A 16,596-nucleotide genomic window follows, 5' to 3' on the forward strand; every position below is an offset into this window, starting at 1 on the left:
GTCAGTCATTCTATCAGGGATTAGATTACAACCATTTACATTACATTTACATTTTAGTCATTTAGCAGACGCTCTTATCCAGAGCGACTTACAGGAGCAATTAGGGTTAAGTGCCTTGCTCAAGGGCACATTTACGTCATTTAGCAGACGCTCTTATCCAGAGCAACTCACAAATTGGTGCATTCACCCTATAGCCAGTGGGATAACCACTTTACAAATTTTTTTTGGGGGGGGGGGGGGGTAGAAGGATTACTTTATCCTATCCCAGGTATTCCTTAAAGAGGTGGGGTTTCAGTCAGTCATTCTATCAGAGATTACCACCAGGCTACCAGTCAGTCATTCTATCAGAGATTAGTTCACTTTTGTGGAATGTAGCTGAAGATATTATCGAGACTACTGTCTAGAGTTCTGTCTGCAACCACTGCCCACAACATACAACAACCACAGCTCAGATACACCGTCCAACCTCCAACCAAAGTCCAACCAAAGTCCAAAGCAAAATGCTGAAAAACTAAAACTAAAATTAAAAACGTGAAGGCATGTCGATGACCATTGAAGCAGTTCCACAGAGTGGCATGTCGTTTTGAATATATAATCCAAGTGTCGTAAACTAGCATCCACGTGTTGCGTCGTCATGGTTTTTGGCAGTAGAACTATCATCTTCATTTGCACCATTTAGAATGTAGAGTAGAGTACGTGTAAGCTCTCTGCAAACAGTGGCAGTCTGTGGAGCGAACATATAACCAACAATCTCCATGACACAAATAGACAGCCATCTCTCAGTTCATCTCAATTCCCTGTAGCGCTTTCCAAGGCACTTCTCTCTTTTATGGGCTCTGAGAGAGAGAGAGAGAGAGAGAGAGAGAGAGAGAGAGAGAGAGAGAGAGAGAGAGAGAGAGAGAGAGAGAGAGAGAGAGAGAGAGAGAGAGAGAGAGAGAGAGAGAGAGAGAGAGAGAGAGAGAGAGAGAGAGAGAGAGATTTAGTGAACTTTGTACATGGCTGCATGTGGAATTCCTTGAAAGAGAAGGTGGTCTGAGAGTGGTATTAATAACATATAGAGACATGACAGACTAACGATATATCTGAGAGAGAGAGAGAGAGAGAGAGAGAGAGAGAAGAGAGAGAGAGAGAGAGAGCGAGAGAGAGAGAGAGAGAGAGAGAGAGAGAGAGAGAGAGAGAGAGAGAGAGAGAGAGAGAGAGAGAGAGAGATGAGCAGAATCAAGGCAGACAGTGAGAGCGAGAGAGAAAGAAAGTGGAGAGACAGAGAGAGATCCCCTGTTTCACATGAGTCATATCTACATTCGAAAAACATCATTCTGTTTTGTCCACTTTAATATCTTTCTGATATTCTCCTGATGTTTTACGACAACATTAAATCAACGGCTGCAGTCTGACACTGGAATTTAAAGACCTGCAAATTGTTATTGAATTACACCACTGAATTGTACTGCCATGGAGCCCACCCCTGCAGGAGGACACACATGCTGATTTATCTGCTATAAAGATACTCATTATAAACTCTCTACCCTTGTAACACTGGTAGAGAGAGAGGGAGAGACAGAAAGAGGGAAGGAAGAAGAGAGAGAGGGAAGGCGGGAGAGAGAGGGAAGGAGGGAGAGAGAGAGGGAAGGAGGGAGAGAGAGAGGGAGAGACAGAAAGAGGGAAGGAGGGAGAGAGAGGGAAGGAGGGAGAAAGAGAGGGAGAGACAGAAAGAGGGAAGGAAGAAGAGAGAGAGGGAAGGAGGGAGAGAGAGGGAAGGAGGGAGAGAGAGAGGGAGAGACAGAAAGAGGGAAGGAGGGAGAGAGAGGGAAGGAGGGAGAAAGAGAGGGAGAGACAGAAAGAGGGAAGGAAGAAGAGAGAGAGGGAAGGAGGGAGAGAGAGGGAAGGATGGAGAGAGAGGGAGAGACAGAAAGAGGGAAGGATGGAGAGAGGGAGGGAAAGGGAGGGGAAGAGGGTGAGAGGGAAGGAGGGAGAGCGAAGGGGAAGAGGGTGAGATTCATTATATACTCTCTACCGCTCTAACACTGGCAGAGACAGAGAGAAAGGGGAGGGAGAGAGAGAGAAATAGAGAGAGAAATGTAGATGATATTCCATAGTCTTACCAGGGTATTCTACCTCTCTGTACATCTCTGACTGCCTGCTAGTCGGGTGAGAAGACGGGCGCACCTCTTATAGTCTGAAACACAACACACACAACAGGTCAGTCTACAAACAACAATAACAATGTTTTGAATAACTGACAAAATGCTGGAATGCATCATTGTTATCATTTAGAATAATAAAGATTAACAATAATGACTGTAATAATTCAAATACTGAGCTATATTGATCCCAAAAATTTGAAAATAATTTTATACTAATACAATTGCTCAGAGAAAGAGATTTTGTTTAACAAGAAATACATCTTTTTTTTTAAAGGTAGGGGTAAAAAATATTGGCAACCCTGTTTTCAATACCTTACCTAGCGAGGATAACAGCACTGAGCCTTTTTCTAAATTGTTTTATGAGTTAGAGAACACATTGGGAGAGATCTTACACCATTCCTCCATGCAGAATCTTTCCAGATCCTTGATATCCTTCGTCTACGCTTATGGACTGCCCTCTACAATTCAAAGCACAGGTTGTCAATGGGTTTGAAGTCCAGAGACTGAGATGGCCATTGCAAAATGTTTATTTCTGTGGCCCAATTTTCATTAAAACGATAGGAGAAATTCATAACATTCCATTTGAATTCACAATGCAGCTGCGCTGCTGCCAGCAACGGTTTGGGTCTCACCGTTTGTCCCTTTCAGATGGTGAACCTTGCACCTGTACTACCGTTACGGTACCTCAATTCCACCTCACAAAGTCTGCATTTCCTTCTCATTTAACTTCTCAAAGTATCGCCACCATACATGACTTCTCTGCTGTCTCTGGCCTTTCTCTGACATTTTCCCAACTGTTAACGACGATGACGTAATGGTGGAGAGTCGACAACAAAATAATTGATTCCCTTGCATGTCGAATCTCATTGTCAACTCATCGACTCCTCGACTCCTAAGATTCAGTATTTTTGGAACGGAAGAGACTGATTAGTTGCCGTACTTCCGAGAACACAAACACTTACATATTTCATAGCGAGCTAGCGAGGGACAGAGTGAGAGGGGAGCGGCACAGTATAGGCAGGTCAGCCACAAGACAGACAGTCAGAACTGTTCACTAGGCCCATCTATCAGTATAGGCAGGTCAGCCACCAGACAGACAGTCAGAACTGTGCACTAGGCCCATCTATCAGTACAGGCAGGTCAGCCACCAGACAGACAGTCAGAACTGTTCGGCCCATCTATCAGTATAGGCAGGTCAGCCACCAGACAGACAGTCAGAACTGTTCACTAGGCCCATCTATCAGTATAGGCAGGTCAGCCACCAGACAGACAGTCAGAACTGTTCACTAGGCCCATCTATCAGTATAGGCAGGTCAGCCACCAGACAGACAGTCAAAACTGTTCACTAGGCCCATCTATCAGTATAGGCAGGTCAGCCACCAGACAGACAGTCAGAACTGTTCACTAGGCCCATCTATCAGTATAGGCAGGTCAGCCACCAGACAGACAGTCAGAACTGTTCACTAGGCCCATCTATCAGTATAGGCAGGTCAGCCACCAGACAGACAGTCAGAACTGTTCACTAGGCCCATCTATCAGTATAGGCAGGTCAGCCACCAGACAGACAGTCAGAACTGTTCACTAGGCCCATCTATCAGTACAGGCAGGTCAGCCACCAGACAGACAGTCAGAACTGTTCGGCCCATCTATCAGTATAGGCAGGTCAGCCACCAGACAGACAGTCAGAACTGTGCACTAGGCCCATCTATCAGTACAGGCAGGTCAGCCACCAGACAGACAGTCAGAACTGTTCGGCCCATCTATCAGTATAGGCAGGTCAGCCACCAGACAGACAGTCAGAACTGTTCACTAGGCCCATCTATCAGTATAGGCAGGTCAGCCACCAGACAGACAGTCAGAACTGTTCACTAGGCCCATCTATCAGTATAGGCAGGTCAGCCACCAGACAGACAGTCAGAACTGTGCACTAGGCCCATCTATCAGTATAGGCAGGTCAGCCACCAGACAGACAGTCAGAACTGTTCACTAGGCCCATCTATCAGTATAGGCAGGTCAGCCACCAGACAGACAGTCAGAACTGTGCACTAGGCCCATATATCAGTATAGGCAGGTCAGCCACCAGACAGACAGTCAGAACTGTTCACTAGGCCCATCTATCAGTATAGGCAGGTCAGCCACCAGACAGACAGTCAGAACTGTTCACTAGGCCCATCTATCAGTATAGGCAGGTCAGCCACCAGACAGACAGTCAGAACTGTTCACTAGGCCCATCTATCAGTATAGGCAGGTCAGCCACCAGACAGACAGTCAGAACTGTGCACTAGGCCCATCTATCAGTATAGGCAGGTCAGCCACCAGACAGACAGTCAGAACTGTTCACTAGGCCCATCTATCAGTATAGGCAGGTCAGCCACCAGACAGACAGTCAGAACTGTTCACTAGGCCCATCTATCAGTATAGGCAGGTCAGCCACCAGACAGACAGTCAGAACTGTTCACTAGGCCCATCTATCAGTACAGGCAGGTCAGCCACCAGACAGACAGTCAGAACTGTTCGGCCCATCTATCAGTATAGGCAGGTCAGCCACCAGACAGACAGTCAGAACTGTGCACTAGGCCCATCTATCAGTACAGGCAGGTCAGCCACCAGACAGACAGTCAGAACTGTTCGGCCCATCTATCAGTATAGGCAGGTCAGCCACCAGACAGACAGTCAGAACTGTTCACTAGGCCCATCTATCAGTATAGGCAGGTCAGCCACCAGACAGACAGTCAGAACTGTTCACTAGGCCCATCTATCAGTATAGGCAGGTCAGCCACCAGACAGACAGTCAGAACTGTGCACTAGGCCCATCTATCAGTATAGGCAGGTCAGCCACCAGACAGACAGTCAGAACTGTTCACTAGGCCCATCTATCAGTATAGGCAGGTCAGCCACCAGACAGACAGTCAGAACTGTTCACTAGGCCCATCTATCAGTATAGGCAGGTCAGCCACCAGACAGACAGTCAGAACTGTGCACTAGGCCCATATATCAGTATAGGCAGGTCAGCCACCAGACAGACAGTCAGAACTGTTCACTAGGCCCATCTATCAGTATAGGCAGGTCAGCCACCAGACAGACAGTCAGAACTGTTCACTAGGCCCATCTATCAGTATAGGCAGGTCAGCCACCAGACAGACAGTCAGAACTGTTCACTAGGCCCATCTATCAGTATAGGCAGGTCAGCCACCAGACAGACAGTCAGAACTGTGCACTAGGCCCATCTATCAGTATAGGCAGGTCAGCCACCAGACAGACAGTCAGAACTGTTCACTAGGCCCATCTATCAGTATAGGCAGGTCAGCCACCAGACAGACAGTCAGAACTGTTCACTAGGCCCATCTATCAGTATAGGCAGGTCAGCCACCAGACAGACAGTCAGAACTGTGCACTAGGCCCATCTATCAGTATAGGCAGGTCAGCCACCAGACAGACAGTCAGAACTGTGCACTAGGCCCATCTATCAGTATAGGCAGGTCAGCCACCAGACAGACAGTCAGAACTGTGCACTAGGCCCATCTATCAGTATAGGCAGGTCAGCCACCAGACAGACAGTCAGAACTGTTCACTAGGCCCATCTATCAGCAATCAAAAAGCTGTATCTCGCAATGGAATGCTGTATCTCGCAATTTCTTGGCTTGCAATGTCTCGCAACCTCAGTAAAGCAGGGCCTATCATCAATGAATAGGCTAGGATATTCTACAGGCAACAGACCGAAGACTGAACACACACTCACATTAGCAAAGAGAAAGAGCAGGTGAGGGAGAGAGAGGAGGGGGCAGGCAGAAAGAATTTCTTGGTAATCTGGATCTCACAATGTCTTGTGAAGAAGTGAAGTAAAGAAGTGAAGTGAAGACACCTGAAAAGGGAAATATGGGACTGTCCCCGGATGACAAGTGCAGCTACATGGTTTAAACCATGACAGAGAGGTGGGGGTGTTCGTTTCATTTGGACTATAAGGTTCTATCTGACATTTTTGTAAAAAAACTAAATGAATTAGTCACATACAGTATAATTGATCTTAGATGGTTCTTCATATGTCTGGGTAGATTGGTTTTTGAAAAATTTAATTTTAAGTGGAAAAAAAAGACAAAACTAGAAAGTTCTATCTGCATAAACCCATTTCAACTTGACGCTAAACGTTTCCTTTCTGCAATCCAATCACAGGCCTGATCAAATACAGACCAATCAGAACACATCTTTGCCATCTCCCTCTAAGTATGATCTTGGCTAGTCTAGCCAGCAAAAAAACAAATCTTAAAGTACAGTGCCATCACAAAGTATTCACACCCCTTGACTTTTTCCACATTTTGTTGGGTTACAGCCTGAATTTAAAATGGATTAAAATACGATTTTGTATCACTGGCCTACACACAATACCCCATAATGTCAAAGCGGAATTATGTTTTTAGATATTTTTACAAATGAATTAAAAATGAAAAGCTGAAATGCCTTGGTCAATAAGTATTCAACCCCTTTGTTATGGCAAGCCTAAATAAGTTCAGGAGTAAAAATGTGCTTAACAAGTCACATAATAAGTTGCATGGACTCACTCTGTGTGCAATAATGGTCTTTAACATGATTTTTGAATGACTAGCTCATCTCTGTACCCCACACATACAATTATTTGTAAGGTCCCTCAGTCGAGTAGTGAATTTCATACACAGATTCAACCACAAAGACCAGGGAGGTTTTCCAATGCCTCGCAAATAAGGGCACCTATTGGTAGATGGGTAAAAAAATTAAATAAACAGACATTGAATATTCCTTTGAGCATGGTGAAGTTATTAATTGGTTGGTGAATCAATACACCCAGTCACTACAAAGATACAGGCGCCCTTCCTAACTCAGTTCCCAGAGAGGAAGGAAACCGCTCAGGGATTTCACCATGAGGCTAATGGTGACGTAAAAACAGTTACAGAGTTTAATGGCTGTGATAGTAGAAAACTGAGGATGGATCAACAACATTGTAGTTACTCTACAATACTAACCTAAATGATAGAGTGAAAAGAAGGAAGGCTGTACAGAATAAAAGTATTCCAAAACATGCATCCTGTTTGCAATAAGGCACTAAATTAATACTGCAAAAAATGTGGCAAAGAAATTAACTTTATGTCCTGAATACAAATCACTATGTTTGGGGCAAATCCAACACGGCACATCATCGAGTACCACTCTTCATATTTTCAAGCATGGTGGTGGCTGCATCATCTTATGGGTATGCTTGTCATCGGCAAGGACTAGGGAGTTTTTTAGGATAATAAGAAACGGAATAGAGCTACGCACAGGCAACATTCTAGAGGAAAACCTAGTTCAGTCTGCTTTCAAACAGACACTGGGAGACATTCACCTTTCAGCAGGACAATAACCTAAAACGCAGGGCCAAATATACGCTGGAGTTGCTTACCGAGACGACATTGAATGTTCCTGAGTGGCCTAGTTGCAGTTTTGACTTAAATAGGCTTGGAAATCTATGGCAAGACTTGAAAATGGCTGTCTAACAATGATCAACAACCACCTTGACATAGCTTGAAGAATTTTAAAAAGAATAATGTGCAAATATTGTACAGTCCAGGTGAGCAAAGCTCTTAGAGACTTACCCAGAAAGACTCACGGCTGTAACATGTATTGTCACGCCCTGGCCTATATAACTCCAGCTAGTTTGGTCAGGGTGTGAATATTCTAGGTTTGTATTTCTATGTTTGGCCGGGTGTGGTTCCCAATCAGAGGCAGCTGTCGCTCGTTGTCTCTGATTGGGGATCATACTTAGGCAGCCAGTTTTCCTGCCTGTGTTGTGGGTTTTTGTTGTGTTCCTGTTTAGGCTTGTGTGTTAGCCCTTTGGACGGTCACGGTTAAGTTTGTTATTTTGGTTACTGTGTCGTGTGTTTATTAGTTAATAAACATGTACGCCTTTCACGCTGCAACTTGGTTCGACCCGTCTCTTAACGTACGTGACATGTCTTTTCAATGGATACCCATTAGTTCCTGCCAAGGCAGCAGCTACTCTTCCTGGGGTCCAGCAACATTAAGGCAGTTATACACAATTAAAAATATTACATGAATTCACATTTCATAACACTTAATACATTTAGTGTGTTCCCTCAGGTCACTACTCCAGGGGTGTTAATACTCAGGGGTGTGAATGCTTTTTTTAAAATTAGATATTTCTGTATTTCATATTCAATAAATTAGCAAACAATATGTAAAACAATTTTTCACTTTGTCATTATGGGGTTTTATTTCATTATTGTGTGTAGATGGGTGAGAAAAAAAATCAATTTTGAATTCAGGCTGTAACACAACAAAATGTGGAATAAATTAGTGATGACAGTAATTCGCTTGATGATATAATAATATAATATGCCATTTAGCAGACACTTTTATCCAAAGCGACTTACAGTCATGTGCGCATACATTTTTACGTATGGGTGGTCCCGGGGATCGAACCCACTACCCTGGTGTTACAAGCGCCATGCTCTACCAATTGAGCTACAGAGGACCACAATGATCATAATACATTTATTTACGTTTTTGATGATGTATACTGACTCTATCTTGGTAAAATTGTGTTATTCTATCATTTACAGTGTTCAGACCCCTTGACCATTTACACTTTTTGTTGCGTTACAGCCTTATTCTAAAATGTATTAAATCGTTTTTTTTCCCTAATCAATCTACACACAAAACCCCATAATGACAAAGCAAAAACTTTTGCAGAAACTTTGTAGAAACTTTTGCAAAAAGTATTACAAATACAAAAACTGAAATACCACATTAACATAAGTATTCAGACTGTTTACTCAGTACTTTGTTGAAGCACCTTTGGCAGTGATTACAGCCTTGAGTGTTCTTGGGTATGACGTTACAAGCTTGGCACACCGGTATTTGGGGAGTTTCTCCCATTCTTCTCTGCAGATCCTCTCAAGCTGTCAGGTTGGATGGGGAGTGTCGCTGCACAGCTATTTTCATGTCTCTCCAGAGATGTTAGATCGGGTTCGAGTCCAGTCTCTGCCCGGGCCACTCAAGGACATTCAGAGACTTTTCCCGAAGCCACTCCTGCGTTGTGTTGGCTGTGTGCTTAGGGTCGCTGTCCTATTGGAAGGTGAACCTTTGCCCCAGTCTGAGGTCCTGAGCGCTCTGGAGCAGGTTTTCATCAAGGATCTCTCTGTTCATCATTCCCTCGATCCTCGATCCTGACTAGTCTCCCAGTTCCTGCCGCTGAAAAACATTGCCACAACATGCCACAACATGAAAGGAGGGGTTCTTCTTTGTCTGAAAGCAATGGCTAGCTAGTTTGCTAACTATTCTAGCTAACTAACTGGCTGAATAAGTTGACGACGGACTCGCTCAAGCTGTCGGGACTAACCCACAACGTTAGACACGGACACGAACGATCTGCTTGTGTGTTGATACACTGGTGGTTGTTGTGGCTGAGTATTGGCGCTAAACCCTGCTGCTGGAGACCGGCATGCTATCTGGCTGTGGCGTCTTATGACGAGGTGCCCGGACGTTTTTCACGGAATAATACTGCACCTAGTTAGCTAGCTGAATAAACTAGGTTAGTCTATTCCTAGAAAACATTGAACCGCTGTAGTTTACAACAATTATAGTTTCTGAGGTGGAAGTTGGGAGAGTTATATTTGGGAATTGTGGTGAGGGAGGCCCCGCTCTCTCCTTTCCCAGATGTTTAGTTCATTTTATTCCGATCTCCTCTACATTATTGTAGCCATCTGCTGCAGCCTGTCAACTATGCCTCTGCCTATCCCTGTTCTCTCCTCTCCGCACAGGCTACACTAACGCCTCACACCGCGTGGCTGCTGCCTCTCTAACCTGGTGGTCCCTGCACGCACGACCCACGTGGAGTTCCAGGTCTCAGGCAGCCTCTGGAACTGCCGTTCTGCTGCCAACAAGGCAGACTTCATCCCAGCCTATGCTACCCTCCAGTCCCTCGACTTCTTGGCGCTGACGGAAACATGGATTACCACTGAAAACACTGCTACTCCTGCTGCTCTCTCCTCGTCTGACCATGTGTTCTCGCATACCCCGAGAGCATCTGGTCAGCGGGGTGGTGGCACAGGAATCCTCATCTCTCCCAAGTGGACATTCTCAATTTTTCCCCTGACCCATCTGTCTATCTCCTCATTTGAATTCCATGCTGTCACAGTCACTAGCCCATTTAAGCTTAATATCCTTGTCATCTATCGCCCTCCAGGTTCCCTTGGTGAGTTCATCAATGAGCTTGACGCCTTGATAAGTTCCTTTCCTGAGGATGGCTCACCCCTCACAGTTCTGGGGGATTTCAACCTCCCTACGTCTACATTTGACTCATTTCTCTCTGCCTCCTTCTTTCCACTCCTCTCCTCTTTTGACCTCACCCTCTCACCGTCCCCCCCTACTCACAAGGCAGGCAATACGCTTGACCTCATCTTTACTAGATGCTGTTCTTCTACTAATCTCACTGCAACTCCCCTCCAAGTCTCCGACCACTACTTTGTATCCTTTTCTCTCTCCCTCTCTTCCAACACTACTCACTCTGCCCCTACACAGATGGTAATGCGCCGTCGCAACCTTCGCTCTCTCTCTCCCGCTACTCTCTCCTCTTCCATCCTATCATCTCTTCCCTCTGCTCAATCCTTCTCCCTCCAATCTCCTGATTCTGCCTCCTCAACCCTCCTCTCCTCCCTTTCTGCATCCTTTGACTCTCTATGTCCCCTATCCTCCCGGCCGGCTCGGTCCTCCCCTCCAGCTCCGTGGCTTGATGACTCATTGCGAGCTCACAGAACAGAGCTCCGGGCAGCTGAGCGGAAATGGAAGAAAACTAGACTCCCTGCAGACCTGAGGCCTGCTAAGGCCACTTTCTACCACTCTAAATTCCAAGCATCCGCCTCTAACCCTAGGAAGCTCTTTGCCACATTGTCCTCCCTGCTGAACCCCCCCCCCCCCCCCCTCCCTCTCTGTGGATGACTTCATCAACCATTTTGAAAAGAAGGTTGACGACATCCGATCCTCGTTTGTTAAGTCAAATGATACTGCTGGTCCTGCTCACACTGCCCTACCCTATGCTTTGACTTCTTTCTCCCCTCTCTCTCCAGATAAAATCTTGCGACTTGTGACGGCAGGCCGCCCAACAACCTGCCCGCTTGACCCTATCCCCTCCTCTCTTCTCCAGACCATCTCCGGTGACCTTCTCCCTTACCTCACCTCGCTGATCAACTCATCCTTGACCGCTGGCTATGTCCCTTCCGTCTTCAAGAGAGCGAGAGTTGCATCCCTTCTCAAAAAACCAACACTCGATCCCTCCGATGTCAACAACTACAGACCAGTATCCCTTCTTTCTTTTCTCTCCAAAACTATTGAGCGTGCCGTCTTTAGCCAACTCTCTTGCTATCTCTCTCAGAATGACCTTCTTGATCCAAACCAGTCAGGTTTCAAGACTGGTCATTCAACTGAGACTGCTCTTCTCTGTGTCACAGAGGCTCTCCGCACTGCTAAAGCTAACTCTCTCTCCTCTGCTCTTGTCCTTCTAGACCTGTCTGCTGCCTTTGATACTGTGAACCATCAGATCCTCCTCTCCACCCTCTCCGAGCTGGGCATCTCCGGCGCGGCTTACTCTTGGATTGCGTCCTACCTGACCGGTCGCTCCTACCAAGTGGCATGGCGAGAAGCTGTCTCCGCACCATGTGCTCTCACCACTGGTGTCCCCCAGGACTCAGTTCTAGGCCCTCTCCTATTCTCGCTATACACCAACTCACTTGGCTCTGTCATATCCTCGCATGGCCTCTCCTATCATTGCTACGCTGACGACTCACAACTAATCTTCTCCTTTCCCCCTTCTGATAACCAGGTGGCGAATCGCATCTCTGCATGTCTGGCAGACATATCAGTATGGATGACGGATCACCACCTCAAGCTGAACCTCGGCAAGACGGAGCTGCTCTTCCTCCCGGGGAAGGACTGCCCGTTCCATGATCTCGCCATCACGGTTGACAACTCCGTTGTGTCCTCCTCCCAGAGTGCGAAGAGCCTTGGCGTGACCCTGGACAACACCCTGTCGTTCTCCGCTAACATCAAGGCGGTGACCCGATCCTGTAGGTTCATGCTCTACAACATTCGGAGAGTACGACCCTGCCTTACACAGGAAGCGGCACAGGTCCTAATCCAGGCACTTGTCATCTCCCATCTGGATTACTGCAACTCGCTGTTGGCTGGGCTCCCTGCCTGTGCCATTAAACCCCTACAACTCATCCAGAATGCCGCAGCCCGTCTGGTGTTCAACCTTCCCAAGTTCTCTCACGTCACCCCGCTCCTCCGCACACTCCACTGGCTTCCAGTTGAAGCTCGCATCTGCTACAAGACCATGGTGCTTGCCTACGGAGCTGTGAGGGGAACGGCACCTCCGTACCTTCAGGCTCTGATCAGTCCCTACACCCAAACGAGGGCACTGCGTTCATCCACCTCTGGCCTGCTGGCTCCCCTACCTCTGCGGAAGCATAGTTCCCGCTCAGCCCAGTCAAAACTGTTCGCTGCTCTGGCACCCCAATGGTGGAAAAAGCTCCCTCACGACGCCAGGACAGCGGAGTCACTCACCACCTTCCGGAGACATTTGAAACCCCACCTCTTTAAGGAATACCTGGGATAGGATAAAGTAAGCCTTCTACCCCCACCCCCCCCCCCTTTACTCCAACCCCCCCCCCCCCCCCCCAAAAAATAAAAAAAATAAGAAATAAAACAAAAAAAATTTAAACAAAAAACAAAAACAAAAAAAAATACATTGTAAAGTGGTTATCCCACTGGCTATAAAGTGAATGCACCTATTTGTAAGTCGCTCTGGATAAGAGCGTCTGCTAAATGACGTAAATGTAAAATGTAAATGATGCTGCCACCCCCATGCTTCACCATAGGGATGGTACCAGGTTTCCTCCAGACGTGACACTTGGCATTCAGGCCAAAGAGTTCAATCTTGATTTCATCAGACCAGAGAATCTTGTTTCTCATGGTCTGAGAGTCCTTTAGCTGCCTTTTGGCAAACTCCAAGAGGACTGTCATGTGCCTTTTACTGAGGAGTGGCTTCCGTCTGGTCACTCTATCATAAAGGCCTGATTGGTGGAGTGCTACAGCGATGGTTGTCCTTCTGGAATGTTCTCCCATCTCCACAGAGAAACTCTGGAGCTCTGTCAGCGTGACCATCGGGTTCTTGGTCACCTCCCTGACCAAGGCCCTTCTCCCACGATTGCTCAGTTTGGCCGGGCGGCCAGCTCTAGGAAAATTCTTGGTGGTTCTAAACTTCTTCCATTTAAGAATAATGGAGGCCACTGTGTTCTTGGGGACATTCAATGCTGCAGAAATGGTTTGGTACCCTTCCCTAGATCTGTGCCTCGACACAATGCTGTCTCGGAGCTCTACGGACAATTCCTTCAACCTCATGGCTTGGTTGTTGCGCTGACATGCACTGTCAACTGTGGGACCTTATATAGACATCTTTGTGCCTTCCCAAATCATGTCCAATCAATTGAATTTACCACAGGTGGACTCCAATCAAGTTGTAGAAACATCTCAAGGATGATCAATGGAAACAGGATGAACCTGAGCTCATTTTCGAGTCTCATAGCAAAGGGTCTGAATACTTATGTAAATAAGGTATTCCTGTTTTTTATCTTTAATACATTTGCAAAAAATTCTAAAAACCTGTTTTCACTTTGTCATTATGGGGTATTGTGTGTAGACTGATGAGGAAATATCTTATTTTAATCCATTTTAGAATGAGGCTGTAACGTAACAAAATGTGAAAAAAAAGGGAAGGGGTTCTGAATACTTTCTGAATGCCCTGTATTCAAATAGCTACAGTTGTCTTAAAAACAGAGCATGTCTAATTCAGAAGTATGAGATAGAACCATATGGCTGAACCCAGAGCCATACATTTATATCTGCGATTGCAACCCCATAAAAACAAAACTGATTTACAAATGTCTCAGGAGTTTGATACTCTTCACTTAAGGTACCTTTAAAGGTGAGGACCATAATGGGTTATGAAAGAAGAATTCACAAAAAAAAAAAACGGTTCTAAGATCCGGCAAGTGAAAACTTTGATGCTCAGTATCTCAGAACTCTGCTTTGCGCAGCTATAACCTTATAGTGCCAAGGTCACGATTTACCACTGTAGCAGTAAATTGCATTTTAAACAAATAGGAGAATGGTTAAATTAGCAATGATTTGACTTTGTTGCATTTAGGGGAGCTCATCTCTCATTCAACTGAGTTAGGAAGGACATCTGTATCTTTGTACTGACTGGGTGTATTGATACACCATCCAAAGTGTAATTACAGTTTTTTCCAACTGCTTACACACAAAATCTTTTCATGTTACACGATTTTTGAAACCTCTCACTCAAAGTGCAAAACTACACACCAAATCTCCAAAACCATAAGCTATTTCTCAGCCTTTGACTCAGTTGTCAATTGCATAAAACACTTTTTTCAAAACACTACACACAATTTTCTACCTAAAGCACAACAATCTAACAGGAAGTGACTTGCTTTCCTTTTCCAAACACAACCAATCAAAATGCTACACTTATTCACCAGGTCACACACACACTCCTCACATTTGCAAACACTAATTGCTTAACTGATCACTAACCAATCACTGCTTTACTGTAGTATAGGCCTATAAATAGGTCAAAGGTCAGATTACCTGTTTTGAACAATGGATGCCAACAATGGACGGAGAGCAAGAGGAGTAGGAGGGAGAGGCAGGGGACAACAACGAGGACAAATTCAAAGACGAAGAGTTGGAAGAGGAGGAGGAGGAGGAGGAGGAGGAGGAGGAGGAAGAGGAAGAGGAAGAGGAAGAGGAAGAGGAAGAAGAGGACGAGGGCAAAGAAGAGAAGGAAGGAGAGCCATCTCTGATAAAAATAGGGCAACACTTGTTGATCATGTGATCAACCACAGTTTGACCATGAGAGAGGCTGGACTGAGAGTCTATTTACAGTGGCGTCCATAATCCAAACCTTCAGAAATGAGAACAGGTATGCAACTATCTAATGACTATTTTAGCATTACAGTAATGTACTGTAAAATACGTATGACTGCATAGTATTGCATAAACATTTGTAACTCTAAGCCATCCATTTACTGCACTGCATTGAATGAATGAGGTTGGTTATCATGCTGTACTACATTTATTTGTACATTGTTTACAGTTCCTATGCTGAACACATGCTGTGTTTGAATTCTGTACAGAGTGGAAAGGCAAAGACATCATGGAGGACGAGGACGCTTGTTTACAGATGTACAAGAGACTGCAACTATAAATATGGTTTTGGCCAACAATGCAATTAGGATTCGAGAGATAAGAGAGCATATCTTGAATAATGACACCATATTTAACAACATCAATGCTGTAAACCTGTCGACCATACAACGCATCCTCCAACGGCACCAAGTGACGATGAAACAACTTTACAAGGTGCCATTTGAAACTCTGACAGAGTCAAGAATCTGCGACATGACTTTGTAGAGGTATGTATGCAACACTACTTCCAGTACTTCAGACATACCATATTTACTCATCTGTATATCCTTTTGTCTGTTACAGAGAGTATTGGAGATGGATGCCCATGTAATTCGCCATTCATTTATTTATGTGGATGAGGTTGGCTTCAACCTCACCAAAACCAGGCGCCGCGGAAGAAATGTAATAGGACAGAGGGCAATTACCAATGTCCCTGGACAGCGTGGGGGTAATATAACTATGTGTGTTGCCATCACTCAAAACGGGGTCCTCCATCACAATGCCACACACCGGCCACATGCTCACTTTTCTGGGTGCAATTTACACAATGCTTGTCCCTGATCCAGACAAGGAGCCTGCTAGATTTGTGGTTATATGGGACAGTGTTAGTTTTCACCGGGCTGTTCTGGTCCAAAACTGGTTTGCCACCCATCCACAATTTGTAGTTTTGCACCTACCCCCATATTCACCTTTTCTAAATCCCATAGAGGAATTCTTCTCAGCCTGGCGCTAGATAGTGTATGATTGCCAACCCTATGCCCGCATGCCGCTTCTCCAGGCAATGGATGACGCATGTGGGGACATAGAGGTTGCCTCTGTCCAAGGTTGGATACGCCATGCTAGGAGATACTTCCCTTGATGTTTGGCAAGAGAAAACTTATCTTGTGATGTGGACGAAGTATTGTGGCCAGACCCAGCCCGGAGAAGAGATGAAGCGTAGCTTAGCACTGGTGATTGCCCCCCCCCTACCAATTCCAGGACTGCCCCCCCGGGATCCCATACAGACAATTGTGTTCTTTACTGTATTCTAAAGAATATACTTTTGGTTTACATATGTTTATGGTTTTGTTGTATGCTACTGTATGCTACTGTTTGGCCTAATAAATATTTTCTGTTTCTACATTGCATTGGTGTTTACAGTGTACTTGTTACCCCTCTC

General features: G+C 45.6%; 1 protein-coding gene across 1 annotated transcript in view; it reads right to left on the reverse strand.

The window, feature by feature from the left end:
- Positions 1-496: 496 nt before the first annotated feature.
- alkal2b (ALK and LTK ligand 2b) overlaps positions 497-16,596 on the reverse strand; it is a gene marked incomplete at its 5' end in the record, with an annotated part of 18,743 nt that continues 2,643 nt past the window's right edge. Inside the window, 2 exons of the mRNA XM_084195033.1 lie at positions 497-836; positions 2,103-2,176. Coding sequence (XP_084051159.1) covers positions 2,112-2,176 — 65 coding nt within the window. The 3' untranslated portion in view covers positions 497-836; positions 2,103-2,111. The remainder of the gene's footprint in view (positions 837-2,102; positions 2,177-16,596) is intronic.

Source organism: Coregonus lavaretus (assembly GCF_964263955.1).
Source record: "Coregonus lavaretus genome assembly, contig: HAP1_SCAFFOLD_3819, whole genome shotgun sequence".
In the NCBI taxonomy this organism is placed as follows: domain Eukaryota; kingdom Metazoa; phylum Chordata; class Actinopteri; order Salmoniformes; family Salmonidae; genus Coregonus; species Coregonus lavaretus.